General features: G+C 46.8%; 1 protein-coding gene across 7 annotated transcripts; it reads left to right on the top strand.

The window, feature by feature from the left end:
* Positions 1–113: 113 nt before the first annotated feature.
* On the top strand, positions 114–21,583 carry PPEF2 (protein phosphatase with EF-hand domain 2). 7 transcript variants are annotated; one of them, XM_080408677.1, is made up of 18 exons: positions 117–361; positions 4,634–4,820; positions 6,536–6,565; positions 8,835–8,962; positions 9,518–9,575; positions 10,737–10,912; positions 11,937–12,051; positions 13,340–13,386; positions 13,813–13,979; positions 14,064–14,100; positions 14,182–14,331; positions 15,115–15,450; positions 16,874–17,059; positions 17,741–17,883; positions 18,398–18,504; positions 19,543–19,706; positions 20,278–20,365; positions 20,975–21,583. In XM_080408677.1, exons 2-18 carry the CDS (start codon positions 4,760–4,762, stop codon positions 21,151–21,153), a joined length of 2,172 nt encoding a protein of 723 aa, XP_080264803.1. In that variant the 5' UTR covers positions 117–361; positions 4,634–4,759; the 3' UTR covers positions 21,154–21,583. The 7 variants fall into 7 exon arrangements, with proteins under 7 accessions (XP_080264802.1, XP_080264803.1, XP_080264804.1 ...); XM_080408676.1 differs by lacking the exon at positions 6,536–6,565 and having other exon boundaries at positions 114–361; positions 13,813–14,100; XM_080408678.1 differs by lacking the exons at positions 6,536–6,565; positions 10,737–10,912 and having other exon boundaries at positions 121–361.
* The last annotated feature ends 424 nt before the right edge of the window (positions 21,584–22,007 follow it).

The following is a 22,007-nucleotide window of genomic DNA, read 5'->3' as shown; positions in this document are numbered from 1 at the left end:
TCCTTTTCAGTAATCCTAATCCATTTCAGATCTGTAGCCTTTCTTAAGTGTCACATGGGAGAGGATTCTTAAGGCTGCTCAAAACAACTGCAGTAAATAAATCGAAGAGTCTGCGCTTGTTGCAGAACAGCGCACACATTCTGTACTGTGGGTGCTGAAAGACCACGGCACTTTCTGCTGCGTGCCCAAGGGAACAGCTTACTTGATGATTTAGATTCTGAAGAGGGGTTTCTGAATCAGTCATCAAGCAAATCACTTCAGGGATCAGTTTGGGTACTGAACAGAAAAAAAATATTGTTAAAGTGGAGACCTTCTGTTGTGTCTATCTTAATAAATCCATGAGTTAGAAATCAGTGGCAAGGTAAGTTGCTTTTTTATTTCTCTGTAATGATGTTTTGTGTTCAGAACTAGTTACTTGGCACCCATAATTTGAGGTGAAATATCCTTTTTGTATGTTAAGCTGTATAAAACTGCAGTGACGAGTTTTCTATCTGAAATTCCCCTTTTTGGCCCTGCAGTAACTGTGCAGGTGCAGAGGTCAGTGCATGTGTAAAATAAAACAAGCTTCACCACCTTGTTTCCAGCTACAAGACATGCCGAGTCTAATGTACACGTGGGACATACATAGGTATTTACTCTAGGAGGGCAAGGCAGGATCATCGCTTTCCTTAGTGCTAGCTAGCATTTTTATTCTTGGGAGAAGTATTTAATTTTCTTTCTTTTTTAAATTAATCTGTAGCTTTTAAACGGCTCTTTTTCTTTTAGCAGAAATTAAAATTTCTGTTTCCTTCTGGCATCTCTTCCAGTTATTTTCCTTAGTAAACTTTCGGTGAGTCTGCTGTATCCTATTGTGCCTTCCATGTTCTGCTCATCTCTTCCCTCAGTTGTTCAAATGTCCATAAAATTGTCAAGTTAGTGGGGGCTTGGCTGTGCAGGTGATATTCGAAGCGTGTCATCTTCCCTGGGAGCCCCGCTGTTCCGGAGTTAGCTTCGTGTTCACTTTGGCATTCCGTGCAGGAAGCCTTTGATTCGTGGGCGTGGAGCACCAAACTGCACAGATCTATAATGTGGACAAGCTCAGTGATGCGACGCAGTGTGTAGGGTTTGATTCAAAATGCTGTCACCTGCTTTGGTTTTGACAGAGCTAAAGTAATATTTACAGTAAGTCAGGAGATTTACTTAGGCTTTTGTTGTTTTGGGGTGGTTGACACAAATGGATTTGTGCAAGTTTTCCTTTAATGAGTTTTATGTCTATTATATGGTATTATTAAATGAGTCGGTAGCTTGTGTTTTAAAAGCTGCAAAAACAAGTATGTTATCTGTTGGCTTGGGAAGTGTATGTGGAATCTGGCTTTTCTGTGTTTCTCCTGCCTTCAGTAACGCTACCTCGGGTGAACAGGGAATGTGCGTCTTTTCTATGTCTGTGTTCTGCTGAGGCACCAAACTTTCTTGTTCTGTTAGTTGTCTGTGTCTACATGTAGCTCTTGTGCCCATGCTTTTATTGTGGTGGTAGTTCTGCTCTGGTGTAAGTGAATGCAGCAGGTTTTATCGCCTCGCTTTGATGAGCGCGTGTGAAACGGTGAGAAAGGAGCAGTTTAGCCGTCTGTTTTCTAGATGCGTTGTTTTGTCTTGGTTGTGTAATGCAGCCTGTGTTTGAGGTTCAGCTTCATCACTGTTCAACTTCATCATGTCTTCCAGGCTGTGTCTTTATGGGCCTCTGTTCATCTTTTTCTTGGGTACAAGGTTTTAGGAAGGGGAGCGGTGCACATTGCTGTTGGGTGGATGAGGAGGGATCAGAGGTGCTGAGCAGCTGGACTGGCTCTCTTTCCTCCTTGCTCTTCCCACCCTTGAAACAGGTTTGATTCCATCTGGAGTCCCTGGTTTACTGCTGTGCGCTCCTTTGCTCAGGCTGTGGCGCTCAGAAAAATAGCAAAGTGAAAAAGTTCACAGGTCCAGGAATTGCTTGGGAGAGATCTGTTGACAAGACAGTTCACGGTAACGTAAATAGGTAGGTGCCTGTGCTTGCTCTCTGGGACCCTAATACTAGACCGTCCCTCTCAGCAAGGATGGCCAAAATGTATGTTTAAAGTAGGGCCATCCAAATAACAAATGTTTGTTTTGGAGGGAAAAGAGGAAAAGTTCTATTCTGTGTTTCCAAAGGCGATCTCAAATCCAAGGTCCCATTTTATCACAACAGATAGGCAGTACCCCTGAACACATCCTAAACCAGCAAAGTACCCAACTCTGTACTTAAGTGTTTGCTTCAGATTTGTTCTCCATTTTTAAAAAGTGATCTGGAAGTTTTCTAGTTCCTGCAAAAAGTACTTTTTACAGATATCTTAAAAGGCACCCAACTCTTCCAAAAAGCTGAAGCACCCGTCTGCCTCTGAAGCTGGTGCTGCCAGGCTCCTGAGCGGCACTGAAGATACATCCAGGTGTGCCAGGCTGTATTGAGCTCCAGTGGTCAGCCCTTCAGGGATTTCTCTTGGGACTGGCTTGAATTGGGTCCTGTGGACTGAGCTCCCATCAGGAGCTGGAGTGTGTCTTCTGGTGTCATTTCATCTGAAAGGAATCCATGTCGGGCTGTTTCAGACTGCCCTGCTGCGTTATACTAGCACGCAGTAAGGGGAGGTGCTTGGGGGTGGCTGTTTCCAAAGCAAGATCCCGATACAGAGCGAATCCTTCATGCTGTTGCTTCTCTGCTTAGCTGCTACTTGCTGAAATCTTCAGATCTGTGTCTTTGAAAAGAAATTTTTGTTTGGATAGTCGGATGGGAGTTACAGTTCTACACTCAGAAATTTTGAGCTTGAAAATTGGTTTTTCCTGAAATGGGATTTGCCTTGTATAGGAGGTTACAAATAAGTGCTTTAAGTGCTAGGGATTCTGATTTTTGTGTGCAGTTTCCATTTGAGTATTTAATGGTCTGAGAGGTTGTCAGAGTACCTGCATTATTTAAGCACAAAGGCCATAAAACACCAGATTTAATTGGGTGTAATCCTGCAGTGATTTCAGGCCGTTTCTTGACACTGATATAAAACAACATTGTTAGAATAAAACTGGAGTGATTGGTATTTTGTTGAGAGCATTGCTATGGATCCTCCTGTTGCATCACTCGTTATTGTGAAGATGCCGTCATGCTGTTGAGCATCCTGGGCAAGGTAGGGAGTTTCAGCATTTCATCTGCCTTAGAAACTCCCCATGCTGAAATGTTGCGTAGCAGGGCTCATCCTCCTGAGCAAAGCCTGCGTGTACGCACCTTAGCCAGCACCAGACACCTTCCCTCAATTAGCGTGTGTGCAGCTCTGTGGCTGCTTTGAGAAGAAAGACCTGGGTTAGGTGGAAAGAGATTGAAGGAGGCAAAGGGATGGCGGGGAGTAAAGGAGAAGGGCTTTTCCCTCTGCTGGGGAGAAGTGCCTCTGTGGTCACGCTGTCCTGTGTGACCTTTCAAAGTCCTTTGAGCTGTGGTCACCTGCTAGCACCAGGCTTAACGGTTTTACAGGTGTTTATTATCTTCCCTCCCTCTCTCAGCTTTCTCCTCCCCCAGTTCTGGGTTAGAATAAAAATCCGTGGAACTCTTAAGCGATACAGCCTGGGACCGCTTCAGCTGCAGTACGTGACTGGGTTTATATCCCAGAAGAAACATGTCTGACTGTGGATGACATTCTGGTTGTCCTCAGAGTGAGAGATTTCTGAATTTGACCTCATCTCAAAACAGGATCCATTTGCTCTGACCAGAGCTTTCCACAGTAGTAAAGTGACAAAAGTTTGGCTGTCCTGGCCTTTTATACTGGCCAGGATTGGAGCAACTAGTGGTATAATAAGCTCCCACACTCCAGCAGATCCATGAGGTGAGGAAAGCAGTGTTTAACAAAGCTGATTATTTTCTTATGATAGCCAATTGTTATTTTAGACTTACCTCCCCTCTACCTGTTGTACTGCAAATAGATTTAAATACCTTCTGTGTGTTCATCTCTCATAATGAGTTATCCTTCAGATGGCTACATGCGTGATGATTTGTCTACATATACCAATTGTTAATGAAGCAACTTAATGACTTTTATAGTTCCTGATCAGTACTAAATTTTTTTTCCTCCTATACAGCCTATGACTGCCTCCCTTGAGCGGTCACGTGCAGTATTTTAGCACCTTTGTCCAGCTGCTTCAGCTATGCATGAGGAGCGGGGAGAAAGTACGAGGGTTCGGACGTGCAGTCTGCTCTCAGAGCTCAAGATTAATTTATTGTAGCATCTGAAATGAAGGCTCTGGTCAAAGACTGCCATATTGCTAAGCAATGGGATCCCAAAATCAGGCATGTGAAGCACTGTAAGGGTACACAAATGCCTGATCTATACATCTCCTGTACAGTTACAGTGCCTGGCTATGCAATCTCTGCTTTTTTTTTTTTTTTTTTTTTTTTTTTTTTTTTTTTTTTTTTAGGAAAGGTGCTGAAATGATTCCTATTTATGTAGCTGACTTGAAATTTGAAATAGTGAGACAGAAATACAGAAATCCTCACCTCAGATTGTCTAAAAGATACCAAAGTAGCTGGAAAAACCTGGTAGTGGAAGATACAGTTGGACACAAGACAGGTCATCTGCTCATTGGTCTTAAGTGTTACTATCTTTAATTATAGATTCTTGGCACTGTGGGACATTGCAGCTGATTTGATTGGTGACCGGATGGTCTTTCCTGCATCTCTTCCATGGTTTTGATGATACTGGATCAGCCTGCAATGTCCTAGGAGCATCGGTCGTAGAACATGGGATCTGGTAGTTCTGTAAATGTCAACTACAAGTACTCCCTGCAGAAGTCTGAAAATGGTGAGTGATTCTTTGAAAGGTAATCTTTTCCTGTCTGCTCCTGCACATGCTGTTGGGAGGCTGCAGTGGATATGTTTCTTTCCCGAGTTACCTGGTTTTCTTGATAGTATTGAGGCGAGGTTTTGTCTTGCAGTATCCTGTGACAAGGAGTCTCAGCTGTCAGACAGAAGACCAACAGGCTTGAGAAAAAAACGGGTATTTAGACTAGGGTTAGATTAAAATCAAGCAAAACCTGACCAGAAATGAAGCAGCAAATAGCAGTTCTCTTTGAACTAACATCCAATGGATTAATCAGTTGCTGGCTGACGTGTGTGTTGCCATGTGCTGACAGCAAGACAGACGGTATCACCCTGCTGCTGCTGCGGGGCTCCTTTTTTAAAGACTGTTACTGGCGTAGGACTGATAAAGCAGAAGCATTAGCAAAGCCAGAATAAATCTGGCTCTGAAGAAGGTAAGATGGTGTGGCTAAGAAAAGCTGAAAAGCAAAAAGTGTGCTTTTTCCTAATTACATCAGCAAAATGCTCTTAATCTTTGCTAATGATCTGTTGTTTATGGCTCTCTGTATGTATGCAACGATTTGTATTTATGAAACCCTCAGTATGATAGTATCCATTTTCTGGGGGTGTGTTTAGGTCTGCTGTGGAACAAAGGGAGTTTATGAGTGAGACTTTACACATAAGGAAGTGTAAAAAAGTAAAGAGATTACTGTGGCGTTTGAATCATTCAGTCATCAGCACTGGCATAACAGCAGTATGGTGCAACCTGCAAGTGCTTTGAAAAGAAAAATAGTGATGGCATGGAGAAATAAAGCAAGCAGGGATACTGTTGTGACTTAGTCTTTTTTCGTTTGTGATTTTTCTTTGCTGAAAAACTCCACCTTTTATTTAAGCAAGCTAGGTATGTCTGTTGTCTATAGCACCAGAGAACCATGGATTTAGATTAAATGGAACGAAGACGTTCTTTACCGTGAGGGTGGCGAGGTGCTGCCACAAGGTTGCCCCTGCAGCCTGGGCGCTGCCACAGGGTGCCCCATCCCTGGCAGTGCTCAAGGCCAGGCTGGACAGGGCTTGGAGCCACCTGCTCTGGTGGAAGGTGTCCCTACCCATGGCAGGGAGTGGGAACTGGAGGGTCTTGAAGGTCCCTTCCAGCCCAAACCGTTCTGTGAGTCTGTGATTCTAAGTTCAGGGCTATTTTATGATAATGGCTTGCCTATAACAAACAAAGTGTACCATAAAACTAGTTACTTATTTAAAATTCTGCATTAGATCTGATATCTCATCTACAGTTTCCCATGGCAGTAAAACCTCTCTGAATTTCTTGCATCTGATTCTCAAAATCCTTCAGATCTAGTGATCTGCAGATGTGGAGCCACTTAGGACTTTCCACCCAAGTGTAACATGCCAGGTGTCATCCTGTCCCCCTTGTAGAAGGCCCAGAGGCTGTTCCCAATGGAAAACATAGCCAGCAGAACTCTATTGAACTGGCCCTGCACTTGAGTGAAAAAGGGGATGGGGAACCCAAGAGAGGGCGCAGGCTCCTTTTCCATAAGCTGACGCGTGAGCTACGCTGAACTGGCGTATTTTGGTTAGAGTGCTGCCTTTGGCATGCTTTCAGTAGCTTATATGATGATGTACGATTCAGTTTACTGCTTGGATCCTCATAAAATGTGGATAAATCTCTTTCTTTTCCTTTTTTATTATTTTTTTCTAAACTAGTACAAACACTGCCAGATGAAACTCACCCAGGTAAGCTGGTCAATTAGAATACCTGGCTTTTTCAGTTGCAGGGTCACTCTGTAAAAAGTAGTGTAAAAATCCAATGCCTCACCCATCTGGAGCTTAAAATGCTGTGAATGGTGGTATATATGCTCACTGTGCGCTTGATAACAAGTCTTTCATAGACTTTATTTTTATTGTTTTAAGGGATCTAGTTTTCATTGGTATATGTGGATTCATAACTCTGAATTTCTGCTCGACATTCATTTGAAATGCATCTGACATACCACAGTAAATGGGCATTTATCCACTCTTAGAGGAATGCAAGATATTCTAAAATTGTTTATTTTGGAGAGTGATTGTGACTGTGATTCTGGTTACATGCCAGCCAAATTACTGTACAGGGAGTAAAGCAGCTGGTGTTGGGTCTTTTATAACAGAGGCTTGAAGAGATACTGTCAGGAGAACCAAACTGCTGAAAAAAAAGCCAGCCTTTTTTAGTTTTGCATAGCTCAGCAGATCAGTAAGCATTTTCTCAACAAGATATGGGGCTCGGGCAAAGAATATCTAAGTTATTCTTGAATTAAGGCTGGCCTGGTCTTACCTGCTTGCCCATGACTTCAACATGACTCGGTTTCCCAGCTGCACAATAGCAGCAGCTCTTCCCTTTTTGTGCTCTCCAGCTCCCAGCACTGTAACAGTAGCATAATTTAGAAGGAGTATTATTTTCAATACATAAGCCATCAGGATATCTTATTTAGATAAAGGTCAGTGTTTCCTGCTGAAGTGCATGGAGGATGGTTTACGTTTTATAATTATTGCAAGCTAATTGAATTAATGTGACCTTTTTGTCTCTTGCCAGTACTTAGCAGCTCTTGGGGTAGGGGTGGGGGATTTCCTTCTTTTTCCTAAAGTTTCTCCACCACCACCACCACTGCACCCCATTACTCTCCCTGCTTTGGTGAAAGCGGCAGTGTGCTCCTGCAAACCAGATGCCAAGGGAATACCAGCTATCGTTAGAAAATATTTTAACTGTAGGTCTCTAGGGTAGAGCTCCAGAAATGATCAGGAAGGAACACAGAGCGTAATCAAAAGAGAGATGCCAAGTAGCAGAGCTGGTTGGCAAGGTGTTGTAAAGTAACCAGGTGGTCCAAATGGGGTCAAGACCAGCTAAGGAGGATGGAAGAGGTTCTAGGGCAGGGGTCCTCAAACTTTTTAACCAGGGGGCCGGTGCACGGATGAAGTGGCAGGCAGCCATCTGCGGCTGCTTGGTTTCCCCCCACAACCCCCCCGCGGGGGGTGTCTGTAAATACCGGGGGTCAGATTGAGGACCCTGGGGGGCCGTATCCAGCCCGCGGGCCGTAGTTTGAGGGCCCCTGATCTAGAGGTACCTAGAGTTCTATGGCAGAACTTGGAAAAGGAAATGGGAAACTGCGCCAATGTACTTCGCTTTAAATATGCACACACCCCATAAATATGCACTTTTAATGAAAAACACTGGAATTGGGGAAATGCAGAGGAATGGTTATGTTTTAAGGATCAGGGCAAATAGGCATCATTTGGAGGGAAGAGCGTGGTACCAGTGCTGGCTGTGGATTGAACCACGAGCAGGCATCTGCAAATTCCTGGCATTTCATTCCTTCTGTGTCATTCAGTGGCCAAAGATCTATCTCCCTCTTCACTGTGGGTGTTCATTTTGTCTTTATTTTGTTCCAGGGTAATGGTATGTTAACACTTATGCTAGAACAGATTCCTTCTGAAATTTGTCCAGAACCACAGAAACTGAGGTATTATTTGGCTTAAAGGCAGGCAGGCAAACCCCGTATTTTTAAGGCTCTGAAAGGGGACTCAGTGTCTTGTTTTCCCCCGACTCCTTGTGTGGCCTCAGTCAAATCTCTGGTCTCCTGAAGCCCCAGTACCTAGACTGTAAGAGAGGCATGAAAATGATCAAGGTAGATAGAAAGGGAGGAAATTGTCTATTAATTCTGAAGAACGTGTTTGATATTTACACCCTAGTAAGCTGTCGGTAACGCTGGTGCTGAGGAGCCAGCAGTGACGGTTAGAAGTGCTTCAGTGGTCTCTGCTCAAGCAGGGTCAGATCAGCCTCTTGTCATACGGTGAAAAGGAGTGGGTGTTTTGTTATCCTCAGTATTTAGGCATCAGAACACCTTTCCTAAAAATTAGCTCCTGAACAAGAAAGGTCCCTCTTCAGTTTTCAGGGTCAGGAAAGGAACGGTAGCCGGCTCCCTCGGCTGCAGCCACCGGTGCTCAGCACGTTGGTTCTGTTTCTGTCCCCTAGCTTTCAAGGCAGCTGTCTTGATCCAACGGTGGTACCGGCGCCATGTTGCTCGGCTGGAAATGCGCCGGCGTTGCACCTGGAGAATCTTTCAATCCATTGAGTACGCTTGTGAGCAGGATCAGATCAAGGTAAAGCACCAAGGAAAAGAGTATGTAGGAAAATACATAGCAGGGTGGTTTCTTGTGCCACAGTCTCAGTCGTTTCTGGCTACTGGCTGGTAACCCCACAAGTGCTTCAGTGGGCCAAGGACTGGGCTTCCTGCCCCTTTTTAGCCTATTGTTTTCCTGCTTATGTCTGATGAAACCCTACTAATGAGTCTTGAAAGCAAGCCATAAGGACCATTTACCATTGTTTTTCCTGAGTCCAAACACAATAGGCAAGCCTAGTTAGCTTGTTATACTTTAACTTTGATTAATATTCTCTTACACGGTTGCTTTACTGTCAGGCGGGGAGAGGGCGGGCTTGTAGGTGTACTTCTCTCTGTATGGCTGAAGGTAAAGCTCCTGCTTTGACTTCATCACAAGATACTCAGAACTAGAGTTGGTATGCTGTGATTTGTGGTATGTACCAAACAACACGAGAAGGGCATAGATAATACTTCCAGAAAGAAGGTCATGTTAAGTTGCCACTCTACAGAATTTCGTTCCAGGATGAATGACGATGGGCTCTCTCTCTTCTCACAGCTTCACAACTTCTTCAGTTACCTCGTGGACCACTTCACGCCAAGCAGCAGTAAAGAGAGTAAGTTTCTATGTGCCATTGATAGATACGGCGCCAGCAGCTCAGACGGTTGCCCCCTGTATGCCTTCGTTGCCCCATGCTGGCCCTTCAGGATGGCAAAGGGGGCCAAAAGTGTCTGGCATCGGGAATTTGGATAGGGAGTGAATTGTCTGGAGACTGTCCGAGCTGTGTGAGGGATGTGAGGCAATTCCTGCTCCTTAGGAGCTGGAAGGGGGAATAAAGCTCAGTATGTTTTCTACAGGCAATATTAGAAATGTGCCTTTTTTCAGTGATCCCTGGTAACCAGGGCTTTGCAGAGTCCATTTCTGAAGCAACAGAATCCATCTTCAGGGAACTGTGCTCTAGGGTGTCTGCTTTATATTTAGTCTCTCACTTAAACTGGGGCATTGGCGGGGAGAAGTGCTGTAGGAACCAATACGGTACCTTTCTGAGCCTGCAGAGAGCACTGTAAGTTATTTGTTAGTGCTGGGAACTTGCTAATAGGCTTAGCTCTGAAATCTGATGGTAGTAAGTCAAAATTAACTGTTTGCTTTGCTGATCATAACCTGCTGAAGTGCTTGCTTCTTTCTTTCAAACTGGCACCTTTTTTCTCACACCCACCCCACGCATTTTACAGCAAAGCTCTGTTGTGGAAGATACTTCTTTTCAGTGTCTGTATAAAACAGAACAGTGATGTCTTGTTCCTTGAGTTAGACTCTGAGGTGCTAAAGCGATAAAATATGACGTGTTTTATACAAATTTTATGCAACACTGAGAATGTTGGTGCAAGCTTAGAAAAAACAGTGGGACTTAGAAGATAGTTCCTTATTATACAATTTGCTTTTGCATGTCATTGGAAATAAGATTTCAGTTAGCCATGGCAACTGGTGTCCATCTGGCTTTACCAGAGTTTTGCAGAGACGAGCGTAGCTGCCAGCACTGCTGGGCACAGAGCACGTGGAAACTTCTCCCTGCAGCCTTGTCCCCACTGCAAATTCTGTACTGGTGTCAGACCAGGAACTAGCCTCCGCCACTGCTGTGGCTCATGGGCTCTAGCCTAACCAAACACACCTTGCCTTTAGCAAATTATAAGAGTGGTGTTTTGAGCCGACTTAACTTTTTCTTCTCTTTCTTTTCTTAAAAAAAACTACACACAACCAAACCGACCAATTTGCCACCCAGGGGATTTTATCAGTCGCATGTTCATAAGCGGGGAAAGCTTCAAAGAGGCAGAGCTGGAAAAATACTGTGACTATGAATCCATGGAGGTGCCAGACTCCTACACTGGACCCCGTCTTTCTTTCCCACTCCTTCCTGACCAGGCGACTGCCTTGCTGGAAGCTTTCAAACAGAAACAAGTAAGGATCCCAAAAGGAACCACGCTTTCCCCTTTTCTAGGCAGGCATGTAGGACAGATAATTTGCTTTTAGCCTTCCTAACAAGCTGAGCTGCTTGGAGTATAACGAGCTGGCAGGCTGTTTTAAGCAAAGGGGGATGGAAATGATACGATATTTCTACCTGCCACAGGAACTTTTTTCCCTTCTGAAAATGCAGTTCTTAGAAAATGGAAAACTTTTTGGAGGTGTGCATTGATATTAACCAGAATTTCATTTTAAAAGAAAAAAAACCAACCACAACAGTCCATGTTGAACCATTCTGTCATTTTCTTGTTGCAATTCCTCAATTTGTAAAAAAACTAGAGGATGGTCTAGATGGAAACAGCTGATTAAATGTATGTTTTGTGCCATGCAACTTTGACTCATCTAAAATGTAAAGCCCAGAACCAATTCAGCAGCACTAAGACAAGTCCTTGCACCATTGCAGCATTCTGCTGCCATCCCTCAGTCAAGGCGCTGAACTGCAAAATAAGCCAAAACATCCCTTCTCCAAACAAAAAAACTTCTAAAGCAGAGGTCTCTATCGTCTCGACTAACATTAAGTACCTACTCCCTGGCTTTGAGCGAACATATTCCTACGGGACACGTGGCTGCTCACAGCCTGGTTTAATGTGGAAAAGCCAAAGATAAAGATCTAGAGGAGCAGCTTCTTACCTGTGATACTGGGCTGGAAGTTCTGCTGCTCTAGCAGGTGGTGTTGCCTGGCAGATATCGCCTTGTCCACAGGGTACTAGGGCTTTTGGGTTCTCCTGCCTGCCCTACCAGTGCTGAGGCTGGGCTGCTTTAATATCTTCTGTCCTGCTGTCTCCCAGTATTTGCCTCATCTAGTTTGTAAGCCCGTAGGTCAGCACTGAGTGTCATCCCAGCGAGGGTTTCTGCCATCCCGGCTACCGTGGTGGGTCCTTGGGGCCTTTGCAGACAAAGCTGTGTTGCTGCTCCGAGGTCACTGATTTCCTGCTTTAATCCCTTCGCTTTCTCCTAGTAGCAGCTCCATCCTCGCTATGTCTTAAACCTTCTGCATGAGACCAGGAAGCATCTCAAGCAGTTGCCAAACATCAGTCACGTCTCCACCTGCTACAGTGAGGAGGTCACCGTGTGCGGTACGTCTGGGTGGGAGGGCACTGTGCGGTCTCTGGGGCAGAAAACCCACCTGGAAGGGTGGGAAAGATACAAAATGGTAGCATCTGCATGATGCCCTGCTCTGTACCAAATGCAGAACACAAATGCAGTCTGTCAGCAAAATGCATGTCGTGTTGAGAGGCGAGTGGGGCTGCCTAAAATATCGGGGTTACGCTGGGATGCGGTATGTGAGCTGCTACAAAGACCAGCCTGGAGAGAGGAGGGAGCACACTTGCATCGTGACCCTATTTCTGCTTGGTCTAGAACGGGTGGGCATGTTGAGGGAAGGTGGTTTGTCTATCTGTAGTCTATTTGGGATACGTCATTTACAAACCCTGCCCCTGGATGGTAACATTCAGCTTGCACAGCCTGCTGTAGCAGTGGTGCTGGCATGGTGATCATACAAATGCAAGGAGAGGAGGAGGTATGAATGGAAGAGGATGTACATTCGTCTACGGGAAGGTGAAAGGTGCTAATGATGGCCTGCGGCTCTTAGATTTGTTATACATTACAGCAAAGATTTAAAGCATTACTCAACTGGATTCCAAGTTGTCTCTGTCCTGTTGCCCCAAACTTGGAGTTGTTTTACCAAACCACAGAAACTGCACCCAGTCGACCTCAAAACTCAAGTAATTTTCTGTTCTGTCCTGTGGCCTGGGATTATTCAAACAACAAAGTCCTGAAGCTGTTTTGGCTGAGCCTTCATTAGCAGCAGTGTATGCCTGCAGATCCAGATTGCTAATATGTCTTTGCATCCTGTCAAGTAAATTTGAAAGAGACAAAGCTTTTCACCAGTATTTTCCTACTCTAGGATTAATGTTTAAACTTTGAGATATTTCTGAAATGAGGTACTTAGCACATACTTTTGCATGCAGTCAGCTTCTGGAAAACAAACCTCTCTGTCCAATATCATGTGAGATGAGAATTTAGTTTAGTATTTTGTATGCACAGCTTTCTCCCACGTAATGATTGAAGGCAGTTTCTTGTGCCATGTTGCGTTATCGTTACAGATAAATGAACAAAGCTTCTGAATCAGAGTCTTCAGAAGCTGTTGTAGGTTTTTTGCTGTCCTTCCCAGGCTTCAGCTCAAGCCTTTACATCATGTCCTTTTCCTTCAGGCACACTGCCTCGATGTAAGGAAACCTGTACCTTGAACTTCTCAAAGTATTTCAGTGGTCATTAATTTCTAGAGGAGATAGTTCCTAGGAAATTATTTTTGGTGTCTTCTTAAGTTAAACATACTGTGACTTTTCTTTTTGTGCCTGTTAGGAGACTTGCATGGCCAGCTGGATGACTTGTTCCTCATATTTTATAAGGTAGGCACTGTATTTGGAGAGGGAGGCTGTCCAGGTGTTGTGAGAGGTATCGCATGGATAATGCTGAGAACTGTTTGCAGAATTGGGCCCCTACATGTGATTCTCCAGCTGTTTGGTTAGTTTAAAACAGCTTCACAAAGCAGCAGCTTATTCCTGACTTTGTTATCTGATATATGTGTACGTTTGGGAAGTGCCAGTGGACATTTTTTTTTAAGTGCTGATACCAATGGCAACCCTTCCTGACTGCCAGCTTTCACTTTTCAGTGCCTTTGCCACTGGGAGCCTACAGGATAAAAATAAGAGTCAGGATCTATTGTACAAGGTAACCTGGGACAGGAGTGAGCAAGCGTGTGGCTGGCGGAAGGGAGGTTTGTGGACATCATGGGCAGGGCTCTTGTAACCCCCACCTGTTCCTTGCTTTTACAGAATGGCCTTCCTTCCCCTTCCAAGTCCTACGTGTTCAACGGGGACTTTGTAGACAGAGGCAAACAGTCCCTTGAGATCCTCATCATCCTCTTTACCTTCCTTTTGATCTATCCAAACGAGGTTCATCTCAACCGTGGGAACCATGAGGACCACATGGTCAACTTACGGTACGGGTTCTGTGTGGGGCCGATAGCGATGTCAAGTGTGTCACTGCAAAGTCCCACTGAACTTGCTTTCTCCTCTTCCTTTAGCTATGGGTTCACCAAGGAAGTAATGCAGAAATACAAGGTAGGTGTATGTTTCTGTCTCCTTTACCACCTAAGAGGTGGACTTAGGCTTGATGCTTCATCTTTTCTCCTGTCCTCCTAGGTGCACGGGAAGAAAATCTTGAAGATGATTCAGAATGTCTTCTGCTGGCTGCCCCTGGCCACCCTGATTGATCAGAAAGTCCTCATCATACACGGGGGCATCTCTGACACCACCGACCTGGACGTGCTTGAGAAAATTCAAAGGAACAAAGTAGGTTTTATTTCCTAGATATTGCAAGAGACAACAGTGTTGCTGATTTGTGGTGAGGAGCTTATTTTCCTACATGTCAACCTGGCTGATAATGAGACAAATCTAAAGGATGGTCTTCCCTAGATAAGCTGTGTTTAGGTAGACTTGGAGCGGATCACTTTGCTTTAATAGTGTGTGTGCAGGGGGTGTGAAGGGAGAAAGCATTCTTGGCTTCTGGAAGGTGTAAGGATCATAGCCAGGGAAGTGGTAGGTAACAGCACAGGTAAATCAATGTGCCGGTGCCGACTGTAAGAACACAGTGATGAAGAGACTTTGTCCCACAGTTCCTTACCCTGTTTTCCCCCCACTTTTCCAGAAGGATTTTGATAAGTCATTTAACTTGTCTCTGCCTCACCTTCTAGTGGAGAAATGCTACTTCCCTTCTCCAAATGGAACGACAAGCACTAAGCTTAGTCCCGAGTCCTTCCCTTGTTCTGCCACCCGGTTCCCATTGCACATTAAATCCATGTACGCTGCCTTTTGTGAAGCATAAAGTCCATGAAGGGGAGAGAGACAGATGTGTAGTCAGGATGGATGTGGGGCCTCAGCTGTAAACCTGGAACAGCACATCCAAGAGGATAGCACTAGTTAGTAATCTCCTACAATTAATCGGCATTTGATGGCAGCGAAGGGAATTGAGGCTGGGGTCACTTGGCAGCCTGCCAATGGAAGGTGCTCAAGCTGGAGATGTAGCTTTCCAAGCCCCAAGTGGTGCGATCAGCTCTCTTCTCTTACCTCTTTCAGTTCATTTCTGTATTAAGAGGGAAGAAAAGAAAGGATTCGAATAGAAACGTGGAAATACAGGAAATAAACAGGGAGAGCAAAACAGAGGCCGACCCAGCAGAGAAGGAGGCAGCCCCCAGCTTGTTTCCGCAGCCCCGGCCAGCCCCCGCGCCCAGCATGAGCAACAGGCAGGAGTTCTCTCGGTGGGTCCGGCAGACGGTGCAGGAGCAAATCGAGTGGTGCCGCCGGCTGGTGGACATCAGCGAGTCGGAGGAGGAGGAGCTCACCTATTCCAGCATGGTCTCTTTGACGGATCTGGACGGGCCGTGCAGGACTCGCGAGGAGGACTGGAAGCAGGTGAGTAGTCCCAGCAAGGCCCCGAGCGGTGGGCTGGGGGTGCCTCTGGTGTTCTCTCAGATGAGGGATCTCAGTACAAAATCCATGGGTCAGTGTCTGCAGGGGGGCTTTTGTGCTTTATAGAGCGGAGTTACAGAGCAACTCAGTGCTGAAGTGCCAGTGGGCAAGGTGCTGGGGTTTGTACCTACTGCTTGGTATGCCAAGGCAGGCTGCTGTTCGTCCTCAGCGGTAAGCGGCCAGGAGGGGCTGCACGGTGTGCATCTGAGATCTGCTGCTCGGGGGTGTTCTGTTGGATACCCACACTGCATCCAGCCGTCCTGTGGCATGGTTCCCGAGCGACTGGAGAGCTGTGTACGAGAGTCACATAGGCCGCGTGCAAGACTGGTGCCAGCTGCTGCTCTGCTGGCGCCTTTCTCCTACCCTTGCAAGCCAGCCTCTTCACCGGGCTTTTGGCTCTCTGTGCTCAAGGCTTCGTCCCAGCATTTGCTCCTAGCACAATCCTCATCTGCTGTCGTATAAATAAAACTGCTGCTCAGGCACTGAGTGAGGCAACAGGCTTCCGTGATCCACTGCAGGGGAGAGAAAAGAACAGACGAGACTGGTTGTAGAGCCCAGCGGTTCTATCGCTTGCTGCGTACATGGGGTACGTGAAGCCAGCTCTGTCTGTAAGGAACGAGCACATCTCCTTTGTTGCTGACGGAGTCGCAGCCTTGGGCACAAGGAGCAGCCTGAATCATGTGTGGTTTTACCTGGGCTGCACCGCGAGGCAGGTCAGAGCCTGGCAACTTGGTTTCTGTTTGTTAGAGCAGTCTGTCTGTAAGCCCTTTCTGGGCGCTCTGAAACCATCGTTACTTACTTCACGTTACACATGGCACACCAGATCGGTATAAAGCTATATATCGAGGTCAGGGTTAAAGAGATTAAACTCTAATCCAAAGAGTGGTTACTGAGTCAGCACTTACTTGCATTTCTGGAGGCTGCAGAATGTCCTGGTGAGAGAGCAAAGGAGTTTAATGCTAAGCCTGCTCACAGCCTCAGGATCTGCTGGGTGTTCTTGCCCTGGGACCTGCATTTTGGGATGAAGGAGGACAGGCAAGACTCTTTGAGATCTTAGAGGCAGCAAAGGGAGAGCACGTATCAGGCCTGATTTTACAGACACCCCTCTTCCCCCAGGTGCTTTGGGTGTGCTTGTAGCTCCAGGCCATCAATATTGTCACCCCTGTGGTGGCCAGGTCTGTGCCAGTCCTGTGGAGCAGCACAGTGGCTCAGCTGGGATGCAGGAGATATCTCTGCTTCCCTGCACTATGGTAATAGCAGCAGTCCAGGGAGGGAGTCAGAGACAGAGCTGTATTTGCTTAGTAAAATTTGAAGGATAATGTCTGCTGGGTGCACTTTATTCAGTGAATTTTTCTAATCCTTTCAGGTTTTAGACATCCTCTGGAGCGACCCCATGCCTCAGGAAGGCTGCAGAGCAAATACAGTGCGAGGTGGCGGCTGCTACTTCGGGCCTGATGTGACACAGAAGATCCTCGAGAAGCACAACTTGCAGTTCCTCATCCGCTCCCACGAGTGCAAGCAAGAGGGCTACGAGTTCTGTCACAGCCGGAAGGTCAGTGAGGGTGAAGGATGCCTGGGTTCCCCTCCTGCCAGGGTGGGGGTTCTCTGGTGGCTTGTACAGCTCAGCAACAGGACTTTGTTAAGTAAGTACACATAGAATGGTGGAACAGCCTTGTTGGGAGTTACTAAGTGTGTTCCCGGCTGAGGTCTTAAGTCAGGACAGTCTGGAGCCACCCACCTCATTGGGGGCAGCTGTTGTGCAGGCAAAGCATGTCCTGGCGCGTGGGAGCTGAGGAAAGATCCGAACCCGTTTGTGCCATCGCCCCTGCTTAATGCGGCTGTTTCTGCAGGTGGCGGACAGGAAGGTGTTGCTAAGCTGCTGCAGCAACATTTTGCTCTCAGAAGATTCAGAGTCACTTCGGTGACTTCAACAGGAGCACTTCTGACTCCGCTCACTGCAGCGGAGAGCAGAAATCTGTCGGGCGAGTACAGTGAAATCGCAGGAGCCCAGCGTATGGCCAGATCCGTGTCAGACCAGCGCTGCCCTCCAGAAACTCCCGCCTGTAAGGCTGCTGGGCCAGCCGCCACCGTGCTCTTCCTTTTCCCCATAAAACGTGGTGCTTCCACAGTCTGTTGACTCCAGATGGGATTGGTTGTGTTGCTTTCACTGATACGTGTATATCTAATACAGGGTGTATTTACTGACTGTAATGCCTCTCTTCTTGGGGGTTAGGTGCTGACCATATTTTCAGCCTCGAACTACTATGAGATTGGCAGCAACAGAGGAGCCTACGTGAAGCTGGGACCGGACCTGGTTCCCCATTTTGTTCAATACCAAGCCAACAAGACGGCCCACACTCTCACCATGACCCAAAGGCAAGGCTTTCCACTTCCTCTGTATTTACCCAGGGAAAATTCTGGAAGGGAAAACTACAGGAGCTTTGAGAAAGTTTGACTGCGGAGCTGAACTCTCACAGGTTGCTTTACTAAAGAGTAGGGCTGGAGGAGGATTCAAGCTGTGTGCAGAAATTACTGAGGGAGGCTCAAGGGGTGAGATGTGAGCTTTACGAGATTGGAAAGGACTCTCTTTTACAGACTGCTCATTTTCCAGCTTCTCTTTTCAATGTCAAGTTCTAACTTTTGACCCTTGCCAAGGTTCCTTTCTGCTCTGTTACTTCGCACTCATGCAGGGATTCGCTGCGTCAGCTGTGGGGAACCGTGCTCCAGGCGTGCAGCGCCTTGTCACGAACACCGAGACGCAGCCGTAGCTGTGCAGAGCAGTTGTCGGGTCCGGGCAGTCCGTGGACAGGCCAGAAGACTGGGAAGCTGTAGCTTCCCTTTCACTTGTGGCAAGTCCTTCACACGCTCCTCGCTTTTCTGCATCCTCCAGAATCAGCAGAGTGGAGGAGTCAGCCTTTCGAGCCTTGCGGGAAAAGCTCTTTGCTCACACCTCAGCCCTCATCAGCGCGTTCAAGGCCTACGATAAGGACAATACGGGTAAATCTGATCCACGGGACACTCAGGTTAATGCCCTGGTAGGACAGGGTGGGAGCGGCTAAGCTGAGTGTGTGGCTGGTTGGGAGACTCCTCACCGATAGCTGTCAGTGACTGTCACACGGGGGGGCTGTGTCACACCTTGGCAGAGCGTTGGTTGGTCCCTGTTGGGAACCTGCTAATGCCTCAGAGTGGCGTTATAATGAAGGGGTGTTGGAGAAGGAAGAGGTGATTAGCCTAATGTATAGCTATTTAGGCTTGGTACTGGTAGAACCCTTTGGAACAGGAGTGTCAATGCAGAGTTGGAAAGGACAATCTGGAACACATCTGTCACGTGTCACTTGGGAAAGGCTGCGTGGTCTCTAGGGCCCCTTCATCCCTGGAGTCCAGAATCACTGGGAAGAGGAAAGCGAGGGATGTGCTCTGTGGCAGCCGCCTCTGTCAGAGCCTTAAGGAAGGAGCTGAGAGCTGGTAATGCTCTGGCTGGCAGGAGTGCTCTGCATTGCTGACATCTGTCCATTTGTGGGCTTGGGGAGAGAAGGGACACAGTGGTGGGCAGAACTGCTTTCTTGCTTTCTTCCTTGGCAGCAAAATTGTTCACGTAAGTCCCATTCAGCTGCTACAGCGGCTGCTAAACTAGCGGCTTTTCTACATTCCTGGGTCACTGAGGATGTACTAGTGCAGTCGTGTAGGTCACAATCTGCAGGGTGACCCTGGCTGTAAGCCACAAAGATATAATCAAATATCCAAAGTTAAGGGTCTCCCCGTTGTTATTTGCAGTCCCACAGCCCTGATTCGTGGCAGCGACGGAAAGCTCGCTGAGGCTGGGGGGACCAGCAAGTGCGCTTGTGCCTGCAGTGGCTGATGTCGCTATGGCCACGTAGGGTTTTTTCCTGTACCAAAGTACTCAAGTCAGTACAAAGTACTGTCAGCAGCACAGCAGACTGGCCATGCGTACTGCTCTAGGCTTTTTACTTGCCTTCATATGCTTTCAGCTGCCCATTTCTCGGAGGTCTCCATGGCTCTCCCTTTTCCTTACAGGAAGGATCACGCTGAGCAACTGGGCGACGGCAGTGGAGTCAGTCTTGCGCCTGGGATTGCCCTGGCGAATGCTGAGACCGCAGCTGGTGCGCAGCACGGTGGACGGCATGCTGGAATACAAGTCCTGGCTGGATGACCTGGCCATGGAGCAGCGGAGCCAAGAGGTAAGGATTCACCCCCTTCCATCAGAGCAGCTCGCCAGAACCTCAGCATGTGGAACCAAGTATGGTACGAAAGGAGAGTGGATGGATCCTGTATAATCCAAAATCCTGCTGAAGTCAATGGAAAAACTTGCATGAATTCAAGTAGTCCAGAGGCATTCAGGCCACTGTAGAAACAGATGATGCACGTGAAATCAAAACCTGGAGGTATTTTTGAATGCAACCTTTTGAGTAGGAAAACTATATTCCATTCTGAGCCGCAGTTTCTTAACTACACCCAGCAAAACCAACTCTGCAATAGTTTAAAAACATAGCCCAAGTCACTGCCTTCCCTGTTAGCTCAGAAAAGCTGTTTGGAATTGACAGTGTTGCAGTGATGTGCTGTATATGCAGAGCTGCACAGAGGGCCCAGTCATCACAATCCTGTGTCATAAAGCATGCGTGATGCAAAGGGCATTGCTGGCAAACTCTTGAGAGCAGCAAACATTTTTATTTGTGGGAAGGTCTGCAGTAACTGCTCAGGGAAAGCAGAGAGTTGTCAGAAGGGCAGGACTGTGACCATGTTGTCTTTCAGCACATCCAGTCAAGCTTGCTGGAAGTCATTTATCGAAACAGATCCAACTTGGAGACCATATTCAGGATCATAGACAGAGATCATTCAGGTAAGCAGGTGTGCAGAGGGTGTCAGTCACTGCATTGTATTCCATTCTACTATGTACATATGTGTCAGCATGTCAGCGATAAAAGTTTTCATTTAATAGTTTAAGGCTTGGGTCTTTCTCCTCCCTCAAGAGCTTTGGAAATGTCATTGCATGTTTCCACGAACGTGATGCATTTTGAAGGACTGTGTGCAGTCCAGGTAGACAATCAGTAATTAGTTGTTCTGGGGGAGCTCAGTGGAAAAAAAATAGTGATGACAGTAAGGCAGCATACTCAGGATCTTCAGTGTTAACCCACTTTCAAGCAGTCATCGCCACCAAATTACTACAGGAAAGAGAAAAATACAACAGTCTTTGCCTTCTTTTCTTCTCCCAAATTGTATTATGTCTCTTTACTGCTTTCAGTTGTATTTTAGTCAGTGTTCTCCATGCTAGCAAATTTAGTTGCAGCACGTGAAACGTAGATTATGAGGGATTCCTTCGCTGCCTTTAGGATATGCAGGCAGCAAGGGTGGGACGAGGTCAAACCTGAGCAGGGGCCCCTCCTGGCGTGCTGAATGCAGCAGTGCCCGTGGTGACCTTGCACTGAGGTGGCTGTGCCTTCCTTCGCAGGTCTCATCTCATTTGAGGAATTCCACCAAACGTGGAAGCTGTTCAGCTCCCACATGAACATTGAACTCACGGATGACGGCATCAATGACTTAGTTCGCAGTATTGATTTCAATAAGGACGGAAACATCGACTTCAATGAGTTCCTAGAAGCCTTCCGCCTTGTCAAGCAGTCACAGTAGTGAGGACCTGCTGCGTGTTGCCACGTCCAATGCCTTCACTGCCTGCGAAGCCAGGGGTACGGCTTCCGACCTAACCGCAGAGCCTGCCTGCAGATGTGAAGCAGGGAAAGGGAAGGCAGGTACCTGTAGCACTTACTGGCTGAAAACAGTCAGCGCTGTAGCCAGCTGCTGTGATCCGTTTGAGGAAGGTAACGGGTAAAATAGAGAAACTGCACTTCAATTCTAACCATTTTTAAAAACGAGCTGTGTTTTAAGTAGAAATTCCTGCTCAAAGAGAAGATGCAACTTATCTTGTCAATGCACACGCTGGAATGTTACAGGGCTACTCAAGTGTAGTAAAATGGAGGTAGTTATTCTCTGCAGGCAGTTTTTTAACAAGGTAGCAACTGCTAGAGCACAGCTTTCATTTTAATAAAGTTTTTTTTCTAGATTGCTGGCTCTGGGCTGTTTATGCCTTCTCTCGTTGTCAACTCTGTTCACAGCAGTGCCATGGCAGCGATAACACCTGCTGCCCCCCCCGTTGTTCCTTTGCTGCAGTAAGTTTGTTCCACAAGTGCAGTGGAGCAACACCTCGAACAAACGATCAGTCTGTCACTAGCCGGGGGGCTTTTTTAAGAAATCTATGGAGACCAGTTCTTCTACAGAGACCAGAGTAGTAGAGCAAGCAGCCCCCTGCTCGAGTGCCTGTTGCTTGCACGTTCAAGGTATTTTCAAAGCTAAAAAGTGGCGTGTGTGTGTGTGTGTGAAGTGTTGGCAAAGAAAAACCCCAGCATATTTATCTCAAACATGCAGCATAGTCACTCTAGCAGGGGTGCTAGGGTAGAAGACTTCATGCAACGGTTTGGGTTGGAAGG

This window comes from Falco punctatus, assembly GCF_963210335.1.
Source record: "Falco punctatus genome assembly, chromosome: 1".
NCBI classification, from domain to species: Eukaryota; Metazoa; Chordata; class Aves; order Falconiformes; family Falconidae; genus Falco; species Falco punctatus.
The sequence above is the reverse complement of the archived record's forward strand: the minus strand, read 5'-3'. Positions and strand labels throughout refer to the sequence as shown.

What these genes read in the sequence shown, in the direction of transcription:
- PPEF2 (XM_080408676.1), top strand. Translation starts at nt 4,760, where the DNA reads ATGGGATCTGGTAGTTCTGTAAATGTCAACTACAAGTACTCCCTGCAG. An exon ending in GTGAGCAGGATCAGATCAAG is followed by an intron (nt 8,963 to 9,517) that starts GTAAAGCACCAA and finishes CTCTTCTCACAG; the next exon opens with CTTCACAACTTCTTCAGTTA. An exon ending in GCGAGGAGGACTGGAAGCAG is followed by an intron (nt 15,451 to 16,873) that starts GTGAGTAGTCCC and finishes TAATCCTTTCAG; the next exon opens with GTTTTAGACATCCTCTGGAG.